This window comes from Tetranychus urticae, chromosome 2 (genome assembly GCF_039701765.1).
Source record: "Tetranychus urticae isolate SD_2017Ah chromosome 2, NJAU_TeUrti_SD_1.0, whole genome shotgun sequence".
Classification (NCBI taxonomy): Eukaryota; Metazoa; Arthropoda; class Arachnida; order Trombidiformes; family Tetranychidae; genus Tetranychus; species Tetranychus urticae.
Window position 1 is genome coordinate 7,479,023 of NC_142959.1, and position 19,308 is coordinate 7,498,330.

The 19,308-nt window shown below is 32.6% G+C and overlaps 3 protein-coding genes and 2 long non-coding RNA genes across 10 annotated transcripts; 4 read left to right on the forward strand and 1 right to left on the reverse strand.

The window, feature by feature from the left end:
- The first annotated feature begins 1,075 nt into the window (after positions 1-1,075).
- On the forward strand, positions 1,076-3,558 carry LOC149093790 (uncharacterized). The gene is made up of 2 exons (XR_016198250.1): positions 1,076-1,651; positions 2,287-3,558. It is a non-coding gene; the product is annotated as an uncharacterized LOC149093790 (long non-coding RNA).
- Positions 3,559-3,604: 46 nt separating this feature from the next.
- Positions 3,605-6,704, forward strand: LOC107366286 (uncharacterized). Of its 3 annotated transcripts, XM_015933868.3 has the most exons (4): positions 4,003-4,196; positions 4,490-4,623; positions 4,734-5,464; positions 5,551-6,704. In XM_015933868.3, exons 3-4 carry the CDS (start codon positions 4,863-4,865, stop codon positions 6,542-6,544), a joined length of 1,596 nt encoding a protein of 531 aa, XP_015789354.1. In that variant the 5' UTR covers positions 4,003-4,196; positions 4,490-4,623; positions 4,734-4,862; the 3' UTR covers positions 6,545-6,704. The 3 variants fall into 3 exon arrangements, with proteins under 3 accessions (XP_025017429.1, XP_015789354.1, XP_015789352.1); XM_025161661.2 differs by lacking the exons at positions 4,003-4,196; positions 4,490-4,623 and adding an exon at positions 3,605-3,756; XM_015933866.3 differs by lacking the exon at positions 4,490-4,623.
- A 278-nt stretch (positions 6,705-6,982) lies between these two features.
- Positions 6,983-9,146, forward strand: LOC107366181 (phytanoyl-CoA dioxygenase, peroxisomal). Its single transcript, XM_015933764.3, has 5 exons — positions 6,983-7,196; positions 7,268-7,410; positions 7,476-7,902; positions 8,320-8,595; positions 8,662-9,146. Exons 1-5 carry the CDS (start codon positions 7,110-7,112, stop codon positions 8,713-8,715), a joined length of 987 nt encoding a protein of 328 aa, XP_015789250.2. The 5' UTR covers positions 6,983-7,109; the 3' UTR covers positions 8,716-9,146.
- Positions 9,147-9,261: 115 nt separating this feature from the next.
- On the forward strand, positions 9,262-17,679 carry cora (erythrocyte membrane protein band 4.1 like coracle). Of its 4 annotated transcripts, none has more exons than XM_015933760.3 (8): positions 9,262-9,534; positions 9,622-10,582; positions 11,498-11,566; positions 11,915-12,246; positions 12,769-14,160; positions 14,558-14,935; positions 15,481-15,699; positions 17,042-17,679. In XM_015933760.3, the coding sequence occupies exons 1-8, from the start codon at positions 9,478-9,480 to the stop codon at positions 17,222-17,224; spliced, it is 3,591 nt and encodes a 1,196-aa protein (XP_015789246.1). In that variant the 5' UTR covers positions 9,262-9,477; the 3' UTR covers positions 17,225-17,679. The 4 variants fall into 4 exon arrangements, with proteins under 4 accessions (XP_015789246.1, XP_015789249.1, XP_015789248.1 ...); XM_015933763.3 differs by having other exon boundaries at positions 12,769-13,974; XM_015933762.3 differs by lacking the exon at positions 11,498-11,566.
- A 384-nt stretch (positions 17,680-18,063) lies between these two features.
- LOC107366182 (uncharacterized) lies at positions 18,064-19,171 on the reverse strand. Its single transcript, XR_003082958.2, has 3 exons — positions 19,007-19,171; positions 18,630-18,865; positions 18,064-18,560 (listed from the first exon to the last, which is right to left on the reverse strand). It is a non-coding gene; the product is annotated as an uncharacterized LOC107366182 (long non-coding RNA).
- Between the last annotated feature and the right edge of the window lie 137 nt (positions 19,172-19,308).

Consider the following 19,308-nt stretch of genomic DNA (forward strand, 5'->3'; position numbering starts at 1 on the left):
GCAAATATTCAAATTTATACAATAAAATGTTCTGTAAATAAATAATTACAAGGGCATGTTTGTATGATATGTAATTCAATCAACTAATGGTTGGATTGGTAGAGAAGAATCACTATAAGTTTCTCCGTCGATAAAATGGGTTCTACCTTGTTGCAGTTATTCCATCTCAGCATCATTCCAAGTTTCCTTTTAAGTTTACTTCTTTCTTCAAATTATTTAAATGTTTCTTCTCAAAACTTGCCTCCACCAGAGAATCCAAATTTTGAACAGGAACAACTTATATTAAATCCATTCAAGACAACATTAAATCAAGGTCTAACCTGTGGACAGTTGATTGTATCTCGAGGCTTCAAATACGAACGTCACTTTGTTACAACAGAAGATGGTTATATACTTCAATTGTATCGAATCATAAATCAATATGCCCAAGCAGCTCGAGGACGGAACCTCAAGCCAATTCTAGTTCTTCACGGTGGCTTCACGTCATGTAGTAGCTTCATGATTAATGGTCATGGTGGTCAGATAAAGGAATGGGTCAATGGTAATCCTCCTCATGATACATCGAAAAGTCTTGCTCTTGCTTTGGCTAATCGTGAGTTTGATGTTTGGCTGGGAAATGTGCGAAGAAACGTAAATTCGTTGAATCACACTCGACTTGATCCACATAGGGGTAAAAATTTCAATTTAATCTAATTTCAACTAATCTTTCAGCCATAGGACTCTCTATTGTCTTTTGGAATCCTTCGTTGACAAAAATCTCATCTCGTTCTTCATATCGATCCTTTGCTAAAGGTTTTAGATTTTCTTCAATGTAATTGTACATTCATGTATCTTTCTGTGCACTGGTTATTTAGTTAAAATTTAAGGCTAACCTTACAAGATATATCATCTTCATTAAGTTTCTCATTAAAACACCTTGTAGACCTGACAATATGACTTGATAATTAATTTATTTCGTTTATTCCGCCTTCAAGTGATTAAATTACATTTATAAATCAACTATAGACAGCAGCACCTGTAATGAGCTATTAGCAGAAGTAAATACAAGTTTCTTTTAAATTGTTCACTCTTAGTTTGTCGAAGTTCAATTCCAACAACTTTAATTGCTCATATTGTTCAACTTAATAAGTCAACTCTAATAGCTACCACCGCTGATGTAATTCTAAGGTCAATTATTGTCTAATAGGCGTGAATGAACCTTGATTGCATTTTATTCGACAATTGACTAATCAAGAGAAAGTTAGCTTTCAACATTTTCATCATTGTCGTTATTATTGTACAAACATCTTAATGTACATTGATAATCTTTTTCACTTCAAGAGTTGATTGTAACAAAATAATTAAATTATCAACCGTTAAACTAGACGATTATTTCGATGGACCAGCAAAGTATCAACTTCTGAGAATCCAATGGTTATTTAACATCCATTTTGTGGCCTCTTGAGGTTTACAGAGATTTGCATTTCCAGTTGAACCCTTGGGTTTACCTTTGGTCATTCATTAACTCCGTCAATTAGATGGAAAGGCTTAGCCTAATGGTTATACAGTTGAAAGTGGTATGCAGGTTTGACTATATTGTAATTTAAATTTGACGTTAAACGCTTGGCCGGTCACTAATAATCAAGAAGAGAGACAAAAACACCAACAAAAGGTAACTGAATCCATTTAAAGGAAGGATGAAAACTTCTTAAATGTCAAGGTTTGACCTTTATCCAAGTTTCTTTTTCATTTCATTTTAGGTTCTTCTTTCTGTCGACATCAAGCTAAGCTTGACTGAAATCATTTGAAGAGAAAACTAAATTTGTTTCTTTAAATTGTTACTGTTAGCTAACATTACTTACAAAGTAGACACCAAACAATGAACTGGTTTACCTAGGTTAACTCTATTAATGACAATACGTTTGGGTAAGTATAGTGTATAGTAAAAGTGCTTGTAATAATAGATAATGGTTAACCCAAAGTTAGACACCAATTCTTCATTATCAAATTAAATGTAATAGGATAATTTGTATTATTGTATTTTATGATGAACCAAATTGTTAGCGAATCTCTTCAATTGTATTTCTCTATCGTTCAGATTAAACTGTTTAAATCAGCTTTTTTTCATCCAAATTGTTGCAAGTTATTAAGTTAACCTAAAGCTTCAACTAACTGATGAAGTTGTGATGTTAAAGGCATCCTCATTCATCAAGCTCGATCATTATCACAACTATCTTTTGATTACATTTATCCAGGTATAAATTGTTCAAAATTAATTTACACTCAATTTTTTGTCTTCCAATCCAGGATCCAATGTTCACAGCTGATTGCAAAATGGATTGGAATCAATTGGTTTGCTATAAATAATGTTACTGATTGATGGTTCACTCAATTAAATGTCAATTTGGACTTGAATCTTCATCAACACCAACACCAGTAAATCTCGATAAAATCCTGATCATTATTGATTCCAAGTTACCATTATTGCGTTGGTTTTTGCTTGGCTACAAATTGAAAACAAAAGCGTTGCTATTATTTTTGCTGCTCTCGTATTTTCATTGAAAAGTCAATCCACACTAATACCAGATTAATTATTTAAGCGTCGATTGTGGTTCAACATGTTATACAACCTTGTCCAGCATTATTATCACAAATTGTCTATTGATTCAATTGAATGGCCACAAATTTCTGTATGTGAGTTTCAACTGCACGATTCAAGGCTGTTGTCATTGACATTAAAAAATATAATGACAATGATAAATTTACCAATCGATTTTGATTGTGTGAAAGATTTCAATTTCTTGGTTTACATACAGTTGATTATTATTATGTGATAGTTAAGAAATAATGAAACCAGTTGACAGTTTCCTATGAAACTGGTATGATGGAGGCTTGGACGCTGGATGATTTATAACAAGGCTGTCAATTAATTTCCCTTGAACCCAACAACGGCCAGGATTAAATTTTTACACACTGAATGTTATCAAATAATCAGATGGTTTGTAATAATTGTCAAGCCATTATTAAACACAAAGGCCATCTGAAAGGGCAACAACATAATGTGAACAGATGAAATAATCAAAGGAAACCCGGAAGAAAATCATTCCATTGGATTAAACAGTTATACTGAAATTTAAAATTTAAAACAAAGTGAATGCAAATATAAATGATAATGATAATGATCTTATTATAACAAGACTGGTTGAGCAAAATTAAATATATTTAATGATGATTGGAAAATTGAAACCTTCCTTATTCTGGGTTGAAAGACATCTTAATCAACAATTGTAACAATCAATACAAGTTGTAATAATCGAATGAATGTAACAATGAATGTAACCTAAAAATTTGATCACATTACGTCTTGAATTTTAGGAGCACTGAACACTACTTGTATTGTTGTTGTATTATCATTAATTTTAACATGAAACATTGCCAATTTGTTGATGGTGTTGATCTTGTTTCAGGTTTAACACATAATCAGCTAAACATATAGTCAAAAATAGGAAAGTAACAACAACAAACAAAATGTAATTCAATCTATGAACAGTTTAACACATTAAATGCTTGTTTTTGTAATTTGTTTTGTTTTCCAGCCTCTCCAATATTTTTATTTATTAATGTTTCAACTTGCAATTGTCTACTAAATTATAATTGTTCAATTTATGAACTAAAATGTTGTTACATGATGTATGTCACTTGATTGAGTTGATCACTTAAGTTTAACATTCATTTTTTTATGCTTAAACATCAATTAATTTATTGTCTCAATCTAAAGTAAGTTAATTGTTCTCTATCTTTTTCTACTTCTTCTTCTTCTTCCAATCTTTTGTTGAGGAATCGGCTTAGACGTGGCCTCATCATAATTATCAACAGTAACATCAACTTCTACTAAAATCTTCTTTCTCTTCTCTTTCTCACGGTCTTTCTTTATCTTCCTTGTCTCTCTCTTTTTTTCATCTGCTTTCTTCCATTTCTTTCTCCTTCTCCCGCTTTGGTTTTGCTTTGGTTGCTTAGTGCAGTTTTGTTGGCTTTTTAGTTGCTGGAGTTAGGTTAAACTTTTGTTGATGATTTTTTGGTAAAACAACTTTAAATCTTATTTTACTGTAATATACATATTTTTTCATAATGTCTTAGTTTGTGTTTATTTATTTCACATTTGGATAATTATCTTTAATAACTGGATTGTCTATTTTATCAATCTTCATTCCAATCAAGTAAGCTTTCCATTTCAACTCTTATTCATCTCTTATTCAACGACTTTTCTCTTTTCTTCAACAACACACTTCTCTTCTGTGGCCTTCTTGGCAAATTCAAATTATGTTTACAACCGACTTGTGTGGTTTCCTTTGTGAAATTTATGCTTATTATCAACTTATTTTCCGCTTATTTTGTTGTGTTTCTCATCCTGATTTAGTATTCCTCATTTCCTCCTATCTGTACCTGTTTGTTTAGGTTTTATTGTCAAATCATTTTTCATTTTTAAAGCTTTGTTTTAAATCTACAATAGGCATCTTCCGTAGAGTTAAATTTTGCCGTCCTTTTCTGCCAGATACTTTCATATCACGGTTTTAACAGTTTGTCTATTTTGAAGTCAGACGTTCTTGCTGAATCCTGCCAACAAAGCGCCCGTCTTTTAAGGAAGTTAGTCTACTGAAAATCTTCTCTATCTTCTCACTTCATGCTTTAAACTATAACTACAACTTTGACTTTGTTTGATTAATTTATTGTGGTTCTTTTTATTTCTTCTTTAGATCTCATGATTACTATTTGTGGCCAGACTTTAATATCATCATCTTCAGCTGATTGCCAGCCATTAAGCTACTCAAATTTGCGAAAAACAGGTCTGTTTGTCATTTGGCCCTGTTTTACGAGAACGGGTGATGGTTGCAAACGAAATGGATTATGAAAGTGACTTGGATACTCATAAACGCCGTGAATCGTGTTGTTCCAATTGTGAATCCCAAATTTTTTGTTCTTATGTTATCAGTATATTGTCTTCATCGTTGATTGCCGGAGGAATTTACCTGGCCATTTTGAAATGGGATCATCTTTGGTTAATCTTACCAATTGTTGGCTGTATTCTCATTTTCATTGGAGCTTGTATGTACTACTCGGGTCAGATGGATCTTAAAAGAAGACGTAATCACAAAGCTAGCTCAGCCTCTCATGTCTCTGGTCGACGACGAATAAAACGAGGAAATAAAGACAGAAGCTATGGAGATAATTTAATTTCTTCTACTCTTGGGGATGGTCGATCATTAAGCCAACTTTCTATAAATATGATTCCTCAATATTTTGCTAATTCAGATCTCCCCGGATCAACGGGACCAGCATCTATGCCATATAGTCAAATCTTTAGAGTAAATGGTCAAAGCTTTTTGATTCTTCCCCTTAATGGAGAAACGTCGACAAATCCTAACGAAACTGCCATTTCATTGCAAAATCTCATGGTTAAGGTGCCTTGTAAAAATGATCAACAAAGGTAAAAATTAGCAGAAAAAATTCTTCTCATTCTACAAATTTATATTATATTGTATTTTAATTTCTTTTTCGTTACTTTTCTTATAGTAAACCAGAAAGCTCGGATATTTACAAAAAGATGGAGGATTTTACTAAAAGATTTGTTGATCACAAAATTTATGCTTCAACCGAAGGAAGTTTGCCTTCTTCATCAGTCTCTCATGACGGACGTTTAATTGGTCTTGACAACCGAGCAACTGGAGTAGCTACAGGCTTACCTAGAGATGCTGCGCCTGGATCTCACAGTGAATCTCATTTCACCTCCAACTACTTCTGTGCTCCAAGTACCTCGACTTCATTCAACACATGCCAACCAGAAGCCCAAACATCAAGGGTTAATAATTGTAACTTAAGGGTGGATCCTGGTAGTATCGGGTCTACTAATACAAATCAACCTTCATCATATATCCAACAATCCCTGCCAACATCATCTACATCATCAACGTCATCATCCTCTGGTCCATCATCATCTTCAAGAAGACCACTTCTTAGGCGTGATACTTTCAACAAAGGTAAACCTTCAGTGACAATTGTTAGTACAACCAATTCAGCTGATCCAGTTCATGCTCAAACCACCGCTATCACCAAACCAAGTACATCGTCTTCTGTAAACAATCGTTCCGACAACTGCAGTTCTGCCTCTAATTCCCTCCGGTTACATTCATCTCAACCTGGTTCAGCGGGTTCAAGTGTTTATCCTCAAACGGCAGCAGAAGGTTTAGTGATTACTCAGTCAAATCTCTCATCAACCCCTAACATCACTCCTTCATCTGCTACTGTAACAATAAATTCACCAAACTCAACTACATCCGCCGGTTCTGATCGTCAACGTGCGATGGATCAATGTAATAATCCAGATGAAACTTTCATTACAATGTGTGGAGGAAATGGAAGCGATGTAGATAATTTGACATTTGACGAAACTCTAATTGAAACAGGAAGTGCAACTCCACCGCCAAGTTACGAAGAAGTATTATCCGTCGATATTACTGGACCTGGTGCTGAACTAATGCCTAGTTCCTCAAATTTCGATACTCTTTGAAAAGATTAAAAAGCTTTAATTCAGCTGTCATCAACAAACGTCCTTATCACGAGAAACACATTCATTTTTCTACTTTCATAAACTTTCGTTGTTTCCAGATTGGTTTTTCATTGAAAGAAATGTATTCATTTGTACGTAATTAAAAGAGTTTAATACTTTAGATATTAAACAATTGAACTTCATTTTTTTAATTGGTATCCAAAATTGAATGAACTTTGCTATTGCTCACATAAAATGAAAATGAGGCGAATTTTCCTCATAACAACTATCTGTTTGTTCATTTAGTTTTCACGATTCTTTAACTGAACCGTCATGTTGATTTAATTTTAATTTAATCAAATAAATTCATAAATAGACCTTGAAACTTCAAAATTTACTCCCTTGGTAACTGGTAATCCACGCTCAAGCTATATGACAGTGTAAACACAATTTAACAGCTGACTGACAATTTTAGTTTGCATTGCAACAATTTTTGTCTATTTAATGTATCAAAAAAGATTTTGATTAATTTCATCTCATCTAGTTACAATTTTTAGGTGTTTTTATCCTTTAATCAATAGTGAAAATGCTGATTAGTTCAATTATTCCATCCAAAATACTTAGGATTACATCTTCTATGCCGTTATCGTACTTGAATCGGCTCTTAACTACGGTAAGTTTTCTTCATTTTTTATTTATAATACTTCTATTTTTAATTGTCTCAGCTATGAATTTTGATCACAGGGTTCAGATCAAACTCAACAGTCTCAAAATGATTCCCCAGTCTCTGTAAAAAAGTTTTCAATCGATCAAATTAAGTTTTATCAAGAAAATGGTTTTTTTCTGGTTAAAGGCCTAATACCAACGGATAATATTTCATCTTATGTGTAAGCTATTTTCAGTTTTATATGAATTATAATTGCCATTCTAATTTATTTTTTTTATTTCATAGTCAAAGGTTCAATGATATTGCTAATGGTGTTGTCACTGTACCAGGTTTAGTGCGTCAAAAGGACATATCTTTGAAAAATGAGAAGCCCAGTGAAAGGAGCGTTTATAAACTTCAAGAATTATTTATGGACGATAAGCTTTTTGAATATTGCCAATACTCTACAATCCTTGATTATGTCCAAGATATTATTGGACCCAATATTATGGCAATCCATACAATGTTGATTAACAAGCCACCAGATACTGGTGAATTAACTTCTCGACATCCATTACATCAAGATCTTCATTACTTCCCAATTAGACCAGCTGACAAAATTGTTTGTGCATGGACCGCATTGGATCGATCATTTCGGGACAACGGATGTCTAGTTGTCCTACCAAAGTCACACAAAGGACCTTTACTTGAACATGACTATCCAGATTGGCAGGTAAATCATAATACTTCATCAAATCTCTGCTTGATTAGGTTTGACTTATTTTTCAGTTTCAATTGACAGTTTCAGTTCAGAGTTATTTTCAAGTGAACATCTTTCAATTCTTTCACTGTTTAATTATCTTGTGAAAAATCTTATCATTTGTTTCATCTATTCCTTTAATTAGCTTTAGTCAGATTCACAGTAGGAAATTTGGCTTGGCATCATTTTTCATTCAATTAAATACATGACAATGTATTATGTATGGATTTACTTTATCAGAGAAGAGAGAATCGATTTTTTGTCATTACTATTGCCAGAGAAAAACTATTAGAATTATTTTCAAGCTTCCTTAATGATGTTTTTTTGTTATTTAAATTTGCAAACTAGTAACCAATAATTGATTAACATTGTCTTTTTTCCCTCTTTCAGGCTGTTAATGCTATGTACCATGGAGTTAAGATGAAACCTCCTGAAGATCGATTCTATGTTGAAATGGATCCTGGAGATACACTATTTTTTCATCCTTTACTAATACATGGATCTGGAGCCAATCGAACCACTGGATTTCGTAAAGCGATCTCTTGTCATTACGCATCATCAGATTGCCATTACATCAATATTAAGGGAACATCGCAAGAAAATATTTCCAAAGAGATTATTGAAGTAGCAAAGAAAAAGTTTGGCATCGATGTTGATGATGTTTCGGTATTTTATCATCTTTCAAATCTAAATTTGCAATTCATACTAATTTGATTTCGTTTCAAATTTCAGGTTATTTGGAAATATCGAGCTCAATTGGTCAGAGGTGACAAAATCAACTTATAAATGAAGTTCCATGATGAATTTCTTGCAATTAATTTCTCTGTTTCCATAAATTAGTCAATTTCCCTGATTCTGGTGGACTCAAGCTACGTGATCAAAAGATTTATATTTTATTAACGATTATTTCAATGATGCCATGCGAAATCAAGAAAAATTTAAACCACAATTTATGCTAAATTTGTTTCCCAAAATAAGCAATCCATTTATTTACATGTATTGTAATTACTCAAAGGACGAATGACCATTGGACTCAATCAAAGTTGAAGCTTGAAAAAGTTTTCCTTTCTCACGGTCTTTACATTATTTTACATTTTAATTTTTCTATCTTCATTCATTTTCATGTTAACTCGTCTACTATCTTTAATTTCTGTGCTATTCTGGAGTTGATTTGAATTTAATTTAACAATAATAACATTAATTAATTGTCTGTTTCACTCAAAGAGTAATTCATAATTTATTGTTGTAAAGCGCCATCTCGTTTTTATCATTTAAGTTATTTGATAGATGGCGTCTACCAACTTCAAATTGTAATGAAATTGTATACTCAGTGTGTCACAAGTGTTGACTGATTGAGTTGATCATTTTTTTCCTCATTTTTTGCTTAAACATCAATTAATTTTTGTTCTCATTGTGTGATAAACTTATTGTCTATTATCTTCTCTAGTTATTAAACAATCTTGTTGGTGTAAAAGTCTTAGTTTCTGTGTTTCTTTTCTTTTCATTGGAATACGTCACTTTAAGGGTGTGATGAACACATAAAATAAGATGGCCTCCTGTAAGGTAATCCTTCTTGATGGGACCGAGTTTCAATGCAAAGTTAATGTAAGTATTTTTTAGTTTTTAGTTTGCTATTTTTCAATATTCTTTTTGTATTTTCATTTTTTACTAACTGGCAAATTTTTTATTCAGGCTCGGACTAAAGGGATTGAAATATTTGAGCAGGTTTGCGATCATTTAAATCTATTAGAAAGAGACTATTTCGGCTTGTCTTATAAAGACCAAGAAGATACCCGAAATTGGATAGTGTTGGAAAAAAAATTATCTGGCCAGTTGAAAAATTTACATTGGTTGTTGCATTTTGAAGTCAAGTTTTATCCTCCTGATCCATCCCTATTGCAAGAGGACATCACTCGCTACCTTCTCTGCCTTCAAGTTAGAAATGATATTCTTTCTCAAAGATTACCGTGTTCTTTTGTTACATATGCTCTACTTGGATCTTATTTGGTCCAGTCAGAGTTAGGTGATTATGATCCAGAAGACCATGGTCCCGGTTACCTTAGAGAATTTCGATTTGCACCAAATCAAAATGAAGAATTGGAGGAAAAAGTTGCCGAACTACATCAACAACATAAAGGTCAAACCTCTGCAGAAGCGGAGCTTCATTATCTTGACACTGCCAAAAAGTTAGCAATGTACGGTGTTGAACTCCACCCAGCTAGTGATTCTTCTGGTGTATCAATTATGATTGGTGTTTGTGCCTCAGGTCTCTTGGTTTACAAAGATCGGCTCAAAATGAATCGATTTGCTTGGCCTAAAATATTGAAAATATCTTACAGAAGAAATAATTTTTATATTAAAATTCGCCCCGGTGAATTCGAACAATTCGAATCTACTGTTGGATTCAAGTTAGCCAACCATAGAGCAGCTAAAAGACTTTGGACTACTGCTGTAGAGCATCATACATTTTTCAGATTGACCGAAGCCGAGCCTCCACCAAAACCAAAATTATTTTTTCCAAGATTTGGCTCAAAGTTCCGTTACTCTGGTCGTACTCAGCATCAAACTCGCCAATCAATCATCAATCGACCTCAACCACAATTTGAACGAACTTTAAGCAGTAAACGAATATCAACCCGTAGTGTTGATGGAGGTAAGAATCTTTTCATATCTTATTACTCATTGTCCTTCTTTCTGTTATAACAAACTTAATTTGAGAAATCGACTGAGAGCAGGTTTAATTTATCTCAAGTAACAGAGTGATTAACATAAATTTGAATTGAGCATTTTATAGCCAAAAAGAAAATATAATTCAGAATATTCCATCATCAGATTTAAAGGGAAGCTATTATGACATGCAATAATTTTTCCTCCTAATGAAGCTTATTTTTCGGTTAACCAGAAAATAATGGATTATATGAAAAGTTTCAAATAATGCATGAAATTTGCTTCATTATGGAATCTAACAATTGAATTGCTCAGGTACAATAAAAGACTAGAAATGAATGATAATAAACATAGATTGCTTAGGTGTTGGTTTAGTATGCAACTGGATCTTATTTATTATGTTATTAAATTATAAGATGTTTATAAGATTATAAGTTGATTGAAAGGGAAATCATCCTTATCTTACCGTGATGAACCTTGAAAGATAAGGCCAATGACTAGTTTTTCATAAACATTCCTATCGAAAGATTGTATGTTATTAGCATCGTTGATCAACTCTTTCCTTGTGAAACTTTTTTCTTCTCTCGACATGATTTAACCTGAGCTGAAGCGTTTCTCACTTTGTTTTTCAATTGTTCCGCATCTCTATTATTTAACTTCCTTGCTTGCTCTCTTCTCTCTTTTTCTCGATGTTTGCACCTTTCTTCTTCTTCATTATGATGATCATCTTTTTTTTGTTTGTCTGCTTTATTATACATTTTCATCAATTATTTCTGCTTCATTCTTTCTCTTATGGATATTCATTTTTCACATCTTTTTTGTTATTACTGTCGATGCACTTTACGTTATGCAACCTATCAACAATTTTTGGTTTTATGTTATTGACTGCCACCATTAATAGCCACTGGCATTAAACGATCTCGAACTGACGAGATTCGTCGAGGTGACAACAATCGCAATACCATTGCAGGTAAAAGAAACAACTATCCACAAAATGACACGCTATCCTTGCCTTGCCCTGTTTTGCCCTTCCTTTTTTATCATCTTTACCTTATTATTTATTTTTTGTTTTTATGCCTATTATGACAAGCTTTTTCTCTCCCTCTCTGCATATTAGTCCTTATTTGATATTCCTAGTGACCAAAAATGTCACGCCCAATTTTATCATCCCATTGTGGCAACTTAAATCATTAAAATAGCCTTTTGTGATGTTTATGGATTTTTTACGGAAATTTCATTTCATTTTTTGTTTTGTTTTTTCTTCTATTTCATTTTTTTCTCTCTCATTTCATTCAATGTATTTATTTTATTAATTTAGGTTCTCGAGCAGACTCAGACAGGTACAGTCGGAATGAAGATAGAGTCCGATCAGCAACAGGGATTTCATCGACAACAGCAACTACTCCAGAAAGTATGAACAACAAAAGTTTTCCAGCTGAAAGTCCCGTACCTGATGATTCATCAATTAAAAAGCATAAAAAACCAATTGGCGGGATTGCTGTTTTACCACCAATGGACATAAAAAAGATAGAAGATGCACGGCGAAGTCCAATTGAACGGCCTAGAAGTAAAAGTCCAGCCACTGGAATAGGCCAAGATTCATCTGGTTACTCTTCAACTCAACGAGCATCACACCTTAATGAAGGAGAGGTTAGTGCTCCTGTTGTTACATTATTTAAAATATTGTTTAAACAGCTTCATTTAATGATATTCAAGCTCACAAAAACTTTATTCAGTAAGGGTTGACTTGAACCACTAATGGTTTAATAACGCATGGTTCCTCCATTGTTTTTGTTTCACAAATCAAATTTTCAATTTCTCGTCTTATCTGTTTAACTACTATAAGCACATTTTTTTCTCGATAGTTTTTTATTTTCTTTGATTTTAATATTTACTTTTTTTTCTGTACTTACCTTTTTCTTCCTTTTACATATTATTTTCTACATTACATCTTGGTTAACTCAATGCATGGTTTTTACGTCAAAAAATCTATCGTTCACCAACTTTATTTTTGGTTGTTTTCCTCGCTTGCACAATTATCTCTTTCTATCCTATTCCTACTTGAATTACTATTTATTCATTTCGCATGGATTGACTGACCTGAACTGCGGGTTATGGTTGTTGAAAACGTGAATGGTTATTATATAAAAAAACAACATCAACAACTTATAGAAGGCCTCTAAGTATGGTCAAGCAGCTGAGCTGAAATCAAGTCAAGCTAACGGCAAAAAAGAGTCTGCTGCCAGTTATTATGGTGGTAGACAGGTTTCAGAAGGAGTCGGAAGAGGGGTTACAAGTTCAGAGAATTACATGTTTAAAGCTGGACCTAATCCTGCTACCAAAGAGTATATTTACACCGTTCATGATGATACAAGCAGTAAAAAGCCTTTCAGAATTGAAGAACACGGTTTTAATTATACAAATATTCGTGATGGTAAAACATCTCCTGCATTTAGCGATGGAACCAGTTCTTTAACTCGCCAGCAAGATGCTGCAAGAAAAGCTACCGCCTTAGCATTTACATATCGACCCGAGTCAACAACTGGGGAAAATTCAATCGATGCTTCACGCCTCAAATCTAGAGATTCAAGGAATAATACTTCAACTTCACCTAGAGAAACATTCTTTACTGAAATCAAACCATCAACTTATACATTGCCAAGTGCAGGTAAAGCAAGTGATATAAAGGAAACTTTTATGAATGAGAAAACTATGAGCAATGAAATATCAAAAAGAGAACAAGTTTATCAGACTAGATTAACAAGTTCGCCTATTCCAGATAAAGTGAAAGAAACCGATTTATCCGGACCTTATGGTAGCACTCGATATAGCAGTTACAACAATCGAACCAACAATTACCAACAACAACAACAACAACAACGAAAAAGTTTCGTTTCAGAATCTCCTTCACCAAAACCTCCTTCAACAACTCCTGATGTTGGCGGTCGTGTATCGCGCAACTCTCGAATCGACTCTTCGGCATCAGAACATGGTTCCTCTGAAAGTAGTCTTGATGAATATGCTGAAGAGGATGGTGTCAATTATATTGGTGATGAGAGTCCAGTCAAAGAATCTGCTATCACTAGATCTACACCTAAAACTACACCAAGTAAACCTCCCATATCCACTAAGCCTACTTTAACTTCCTCTAATCAATCATATCGACCAGGCTCGCTTACTGAGAGCTATAAACTTCGGGATCAAAATAATTATTCCAAGACTAGTACAACACCGCACCTTACATCAACTTCCACTCCATCATCTAAATTATCTAAACCACCTACAACTCCAAGCACTGACGGTAACTATAGCAGCTATTTAACTCCAACCAGTGGAAAGGATATTTCACCGATCTCGTCAGCTCCTCGAATAACCCATGCAAGTAGAAAACGTGTTATAACTAAATCCGACGGTTCTGTTGAAGAAACTGAAGAAGTAGTTGAGCCATCCTCACCATATCATTCACTGACTGCTGCCTCTAAACCTGTAATAGTTGGCGTTGTCCCCACAACAACCACCGCTACCAGCACCACCTCTAACAATAAGCTCAGTTCAATTTATTCGGTATTTTTTGTTTCCATTATATTTTACGTTTATCATTATTCCTTTATTCCTTCACTTAAAACACTTTTTCCTTTTTGTTATTCATCCTTAAAATTACTAATTGCCTGGCGTTACCCTAATATAATCAAACTTAAAAGACTAATGATTAACCTTGACTATTTGTTGAGATGATATCAAGTTATAATGAAGACTTAAAGTTTTCATTGTCACTACAGTAAATATGATTTGCTTCATAATTCACCTTTTGTCTAGAGCATCAAGCAATTCCTTAACTAATGACATTTTTCAACTCTTCTTATTTGTTAGACAATAATAGGTCAAATTATATCATTCATCAATGAGTTTAATAATTTTTTCTGCTCTTCTTTCTTTTCTTTCTTTTCTTTAAACAATTTAGACAAGTGAAGGATCTCGCAAGACACAAAGATCACCTGTTCCTCCTCGGATAAGTGAATCAAGTCGCACTTTAACCTCATCAACAACAACATCAACTACTAGCAACTATAAGACTGGTGAAGAAACTGTCAAAGACACAGAGAAAGGATTAACCACAAAAAAGACTGTCAATGTTACAGAAGAGAAAGAAAAAACTGTCGGAACCAAAATTCATGAAACATCTAAAGTAATAACCGGAAAGCTTGAGGATGTTGCACCGTTACTCCAAGCTGAAGGGTTTGACATTGATACATCTAAATTGAAAATGGGTATCGAACCTGTTCCAATAAAAACTGAAGAGACAAGGAAAGTATCCTACACAACTACTAAAGGACCAAATGTAAGTATTCAATATTCATAACAATGAATTAAGCATAAGTAGGAGTGAGAGGTTGTTAAATGAATGCATAATTTGCCATGATAATGATGAATTTATATTGCTTTAATCACGATTATATTAGGAGTAATACAAGTCTTATTTGAAAAACAGTAGTAAAGGTTTATCTATATTTCATCTTTTTTTATATTTCCTATCAGTTTAAATTATTTGTAGGTTTGTTTTTTGAGAGATTGTTAAACATAAATAATGCCAATAATGATATTAACATTAATTCTGGTAATGATGGAAATAGTAATGAAAAATATTAAGAATTATTTTGCAAGAGGAAATCAATATAAGTCTTGAGAAGCCCTTGAATGTTCTTGGGTTGATAATCTTCCACAATATAATCATTTAATGATTAAACTAGAGCAACATTTTTCAAAGTAAACTTTTCTCTTCTTAAAGCTAAATATTGCTTGTTATTTGTTATTTTATCAATTTATGTCATTATTTTAATCTTTAACTTTATTTCATTTTCTGTTTCCCCTCCTGTCATCACTTAGGTGCCATCAACTACTCCATCTAAACCGAGTCGAACATCACCTTCAACAGCCAATGGTAGTCATGGAGCTACTCGAACCACATCACCTTCACCAAGACCCACCCATGTTGAAAGAGATAACTCAAGAGATGCCGGTGAACCTAATACAGGACTAAGTCAATCTGAGTTAATCTCTTCACAATCTCTCTCTAGTAAAACTAGAACCGTAGAAACTGTTACGGTAAGTAATAAGAAAACCTATCAATCATTTTGCTGCAAATTTTCGTCATTTTCACATTTATATTTATTCTCTTGTCATGAGTCACAATCTTTTCACCCTGGAAATACTTACACGAGTCGTTTCGCCATCGGTTATTTACCTTTTCAGCCAATTTTCAATTCATTGGTTGTCAATAATATACTTTTAAATGGATTGGGAAAGGAAATAAATTTCATTTTTAGTCTACATTAGCTAAATTAATATTGCTTGGAAATGATAATTCAGCATATTTTTATCTCAATCCATTCTTATCCATCATTTTTTGCTATTAATAGCATCAATTGTTGGCCTTTTTTCAATCTACCTCTCATTGTTCAGCTAAAATCTGATTTGACCTTTACCTCTTTCAAAGTAACATGCCGATGCTGTTGGGATAGATTGAAATATTACTACATTATCTTATATTCAAATCGTTTTCTTTACTCACGCATGGTGAACATGTGTGAGTAATATGAAAATACTTGTGTTATAACTTATAACAAGTAAATGAAACAAGAAAACAAGAATACAGCAGATTATTTTCCATTTTATCATTAGTTTTAATCTCAATTTACAAATTGTTTTCTCCTCGTTTTTACTGATAACATCTATTAGTTGCTCTTTTAGCTTTTACCAGCAAACCTAACTGTTTGTGTACAATTTAATTCTTGAATAAATTTCATCTTCAACTATGGTTTCTCAACGAAACACCTACGATGTACAGTTTAAACTAGTGACCCAATTTTATAGCGTTTCAGATGAATAATTTGTAGTTGAAACGTCAAATTGATAATTTTCTAATCAAAGTTGTTTTTAACTCACATAAATACACTTGGTATGGATTGACAAGGTTTTTGTTGAAAATTGACCTCAATGGAACCCTAATTCAAAATTATTGCCGTTGCTCAGTCAATTGAACAAATTGAAAGGAATAGCTGAAAATAAGTGGGCAATCTCAATTTTCTGAATAAACTCAATTATCATCTTACAATCTACTTGAAAGAGCATCAATCCTTTTCAGCTATTTTTTTCGCCTGATGGAGATGAACTTGTTAGGTTATTCAATTGTATTTGTTTAGCTTTCATTAACCAAAGTCTGTATTGATGGTTAAATATAAAAATGTCCATCAAGCTAATTTGAAAATTTTTTACTCTCACAAACTCATCATCATATTGATTGGCTCAATTTTGTTAATCATCCTTGTCTCGTCATTATAATCAATTTCCTTCTGAAAAGTCTATGCACTCATTTACCCTTTTTATTGATCTAAATTTATTTTTCACTTTAATTGACATTTTTTTTCTTCTTCTTTTCAATTTACAGTATAAAATGGAGAAAGATGGTGTTGTTGAAACACGGGTCGAGCAAAAGATAACAATTAAAAGTGATGGAGAGCCAATAGATCATGACAAAGCTCTAGCTGATGCCATTCAAGAAGCAACTATGATGAACCCTGACATGACGGTCGAGAAAATTGAGATCTCTCAACAATCAAGCATCAACTAGCCAATCAATATAAAACAAAAGACATATACCGATCACATCAAAACATTTTTTTCGCCCATTGACTCTGCTATTTAAACTCTTTTAAAATTGAAAAGACAAAAGCATTTTCTTTCCCTTTCCCGCCTCTATCTAATTTGTTATATCTGTTTGTGAACTAGTAACCATCTGATTATTGTGAATTATCATGACTTCTTGGGCCTTCTTCAACACTTTTTCGACTTTATCCCCTTTGTTGTTCAATCATCTTGTAATTCACACTTTTCTTTCTTCCTTTTCCCCTCTTGTTTTTCGCTCTTGATCATTTTTTCCATGCATTTTTTCACAATCACACATACAAACACCAACACCAACTACAAGACAAATTCATTATTATTACGTAAAGAAAGTTAAGCAAGCAATATATATTAAATCTAAAGTAAATTTAAATTACAAATAAATGAAAATTTGCAAATTAATTTATCGTGAAATGCCATTAATTTTAAAACTGAGTTTTTTGCCTGCCAAGAAAATCGACCTGGTTGTGTTAATTATATCCATCTCACAATTATCTTTGTTAGTTGATCTCACATATGTAATAGAAAACATAATTTAAAATTTCTCAAATGAAAGGGAAACATTTTGTGAAATTGTTCAATTCTCATGCATCAAGTCATACCCTCAATTTGCGTGTCTAATTGTTTAATTTCAGATTGGTTGTTTGATTAGAGATTGAACGTTTTCCATGATTTTAATAACTAGCAATCTAAGCCTTTTTTCAGCTTTGTGTCAAGTAATAAATTGTTCAATAATTTGATTATCTAAAAATTAGATCACTTCCTAATCAATGTTAGACGATGGTTAGGGAAACCAAAAGGATATCCTTTGTGGACTATTAATACATTGTACATATATTAATACATTCAATAAATTGAGAAGCTAAAAATGATAGTCTGATGATAACAATAATCGTTTAAATAATAATTGTAATCAAAAACCTGCAACCGTAAGACAAAAAAAGAGAGATTCTGAATGGATATTTCAAGGATAGTCACGAATAGATAAAATTCAAATAAAATCCAAGGCTATGCGTGATAATAAGCAACCCTATTTAAATGCATTAGAAAAGTCTCCTTTTTTTGGATAAAATGTCATCAAAATGTTTATCACTGTTTTTATATGTCTGTCTTGTTTAAATGTTAACCTTGTTGTGTCTTCATATTGGTGTCTTGTTTCCAGTAAATAATTAACCTGTTGTTACTGACAATTTGATGCTACCTTAATTGTAGCATTTGAAGGTGATAATTATCTCATTTTGGTATTGAAAAACGTGTAACTCCAACTGGTTATATTGTTGTATCTGTAATAAAACAAAAAAGAAGAAAATGTAATTGTGATTTATGAGTTACATATTTGAATTCATACCTACCCACGAATTTAGATCAAAATTGTTGAGCAAAAACCTTGCTGATCGACAATTGAATCTTGATTATAACGTTGGTCCCATTGTTTAATACATTGTCATCACTTACACAATGAGAAATAGACAATGACTTCTTGAAAAATCATGGCCATCTTGAGCATAATTCAATTTGTTGGTGTAGAAATTGTTATTCCAATGTTGATGATATACCAATGATGAAAACACTGTAGTAGGATATTTAACTGTTGTAGAGTCAACAAATCAGGCGAAAGTATGAAAAATAGAAATGAAAAGTTCTGTTTATTCAACCAGTTTTTTTGTCAACTTGTTAACAGAAAAAAAATGTACACAAAAGGATAATTGAATTTAATATTGACGCTTACATAGAAGTAATTTGAATATAATTTTGTTTGCTCTATGAAACATTCAACAGGAGAAGAGTAAAATTTTAACCGATTAAATTACCAACATATGGAATCTATTGTTAATTGTTATTTAGTTGTAAATGAAGTTTCAATTTCAACAACTGACTTTACCTGGCATTGAACCAGTTTAACAAAACGCTACAATGAAATACATCTGCCATCTATTGATCAACTATTCACTTTGTATTGGCCGAATGAACTTTATGTAATAATTTAAATTAAATTTTCCCAATTTAATTCATATTAATCATAATGGTTTA

Bases quoted from the DNA above. Each gene is read 5' to 3' on its own strand.
- cora (XM_015933760.3), top strand. From the start codon at position 9,478: ATGGCCTCCTGTAAGGTAATCCTTCTTGATGGGACCGAGTTTCAATGC. The intron at 14,936-15,480 runs GTAAGTATTCAA...GTCATCACTTAG, and splicing joins CAACTACTAAAGGACCAAAT to GTGCCATCAACTACTCCATC. The intron at 15,700-17,041 runs GTAAGTAATAAG...TTCAATTTACAG, and splicing joins GAACCGTAGAAACTGTTACG to TATAAAATGGAGAAAGATGG.
- LOC107366181 (XM_015933764.3), top strand. From the start codon at position 7,110: ATGCTGATTAGTTCAATTATTCCATCCAAAATACTTAGGATTACATCT. The intron at 7,197-7,267 runs GTAAGTTTTCTT...TTTTGATCACAG, and splicing joins TGAATCGGCTCTTAACTACG to GGTTCAGATCAAACTCAACA. The intron at 7,903-8,319 runs GTAAATCATAAT...TCCCTCTTTCAG, and splicing joins ATGACTATCCAGATTGGCAG to GCTGTTAATGCTATGTACCA.
- LOC107366286 (XM_025161661.2), top strand. From the start codon at position 4,863: ATGGTTGCAAACGAAATGGATTATGAAAGTGACTTGGATACTCATAAA. The intron at 5,465-5,550 runs GTAAAAATTAGC...CTTTTCTTATAG, and splicing joins TGTAAAAATGATCAACAAAG to TAAACCAGAAAGCTCGGATA.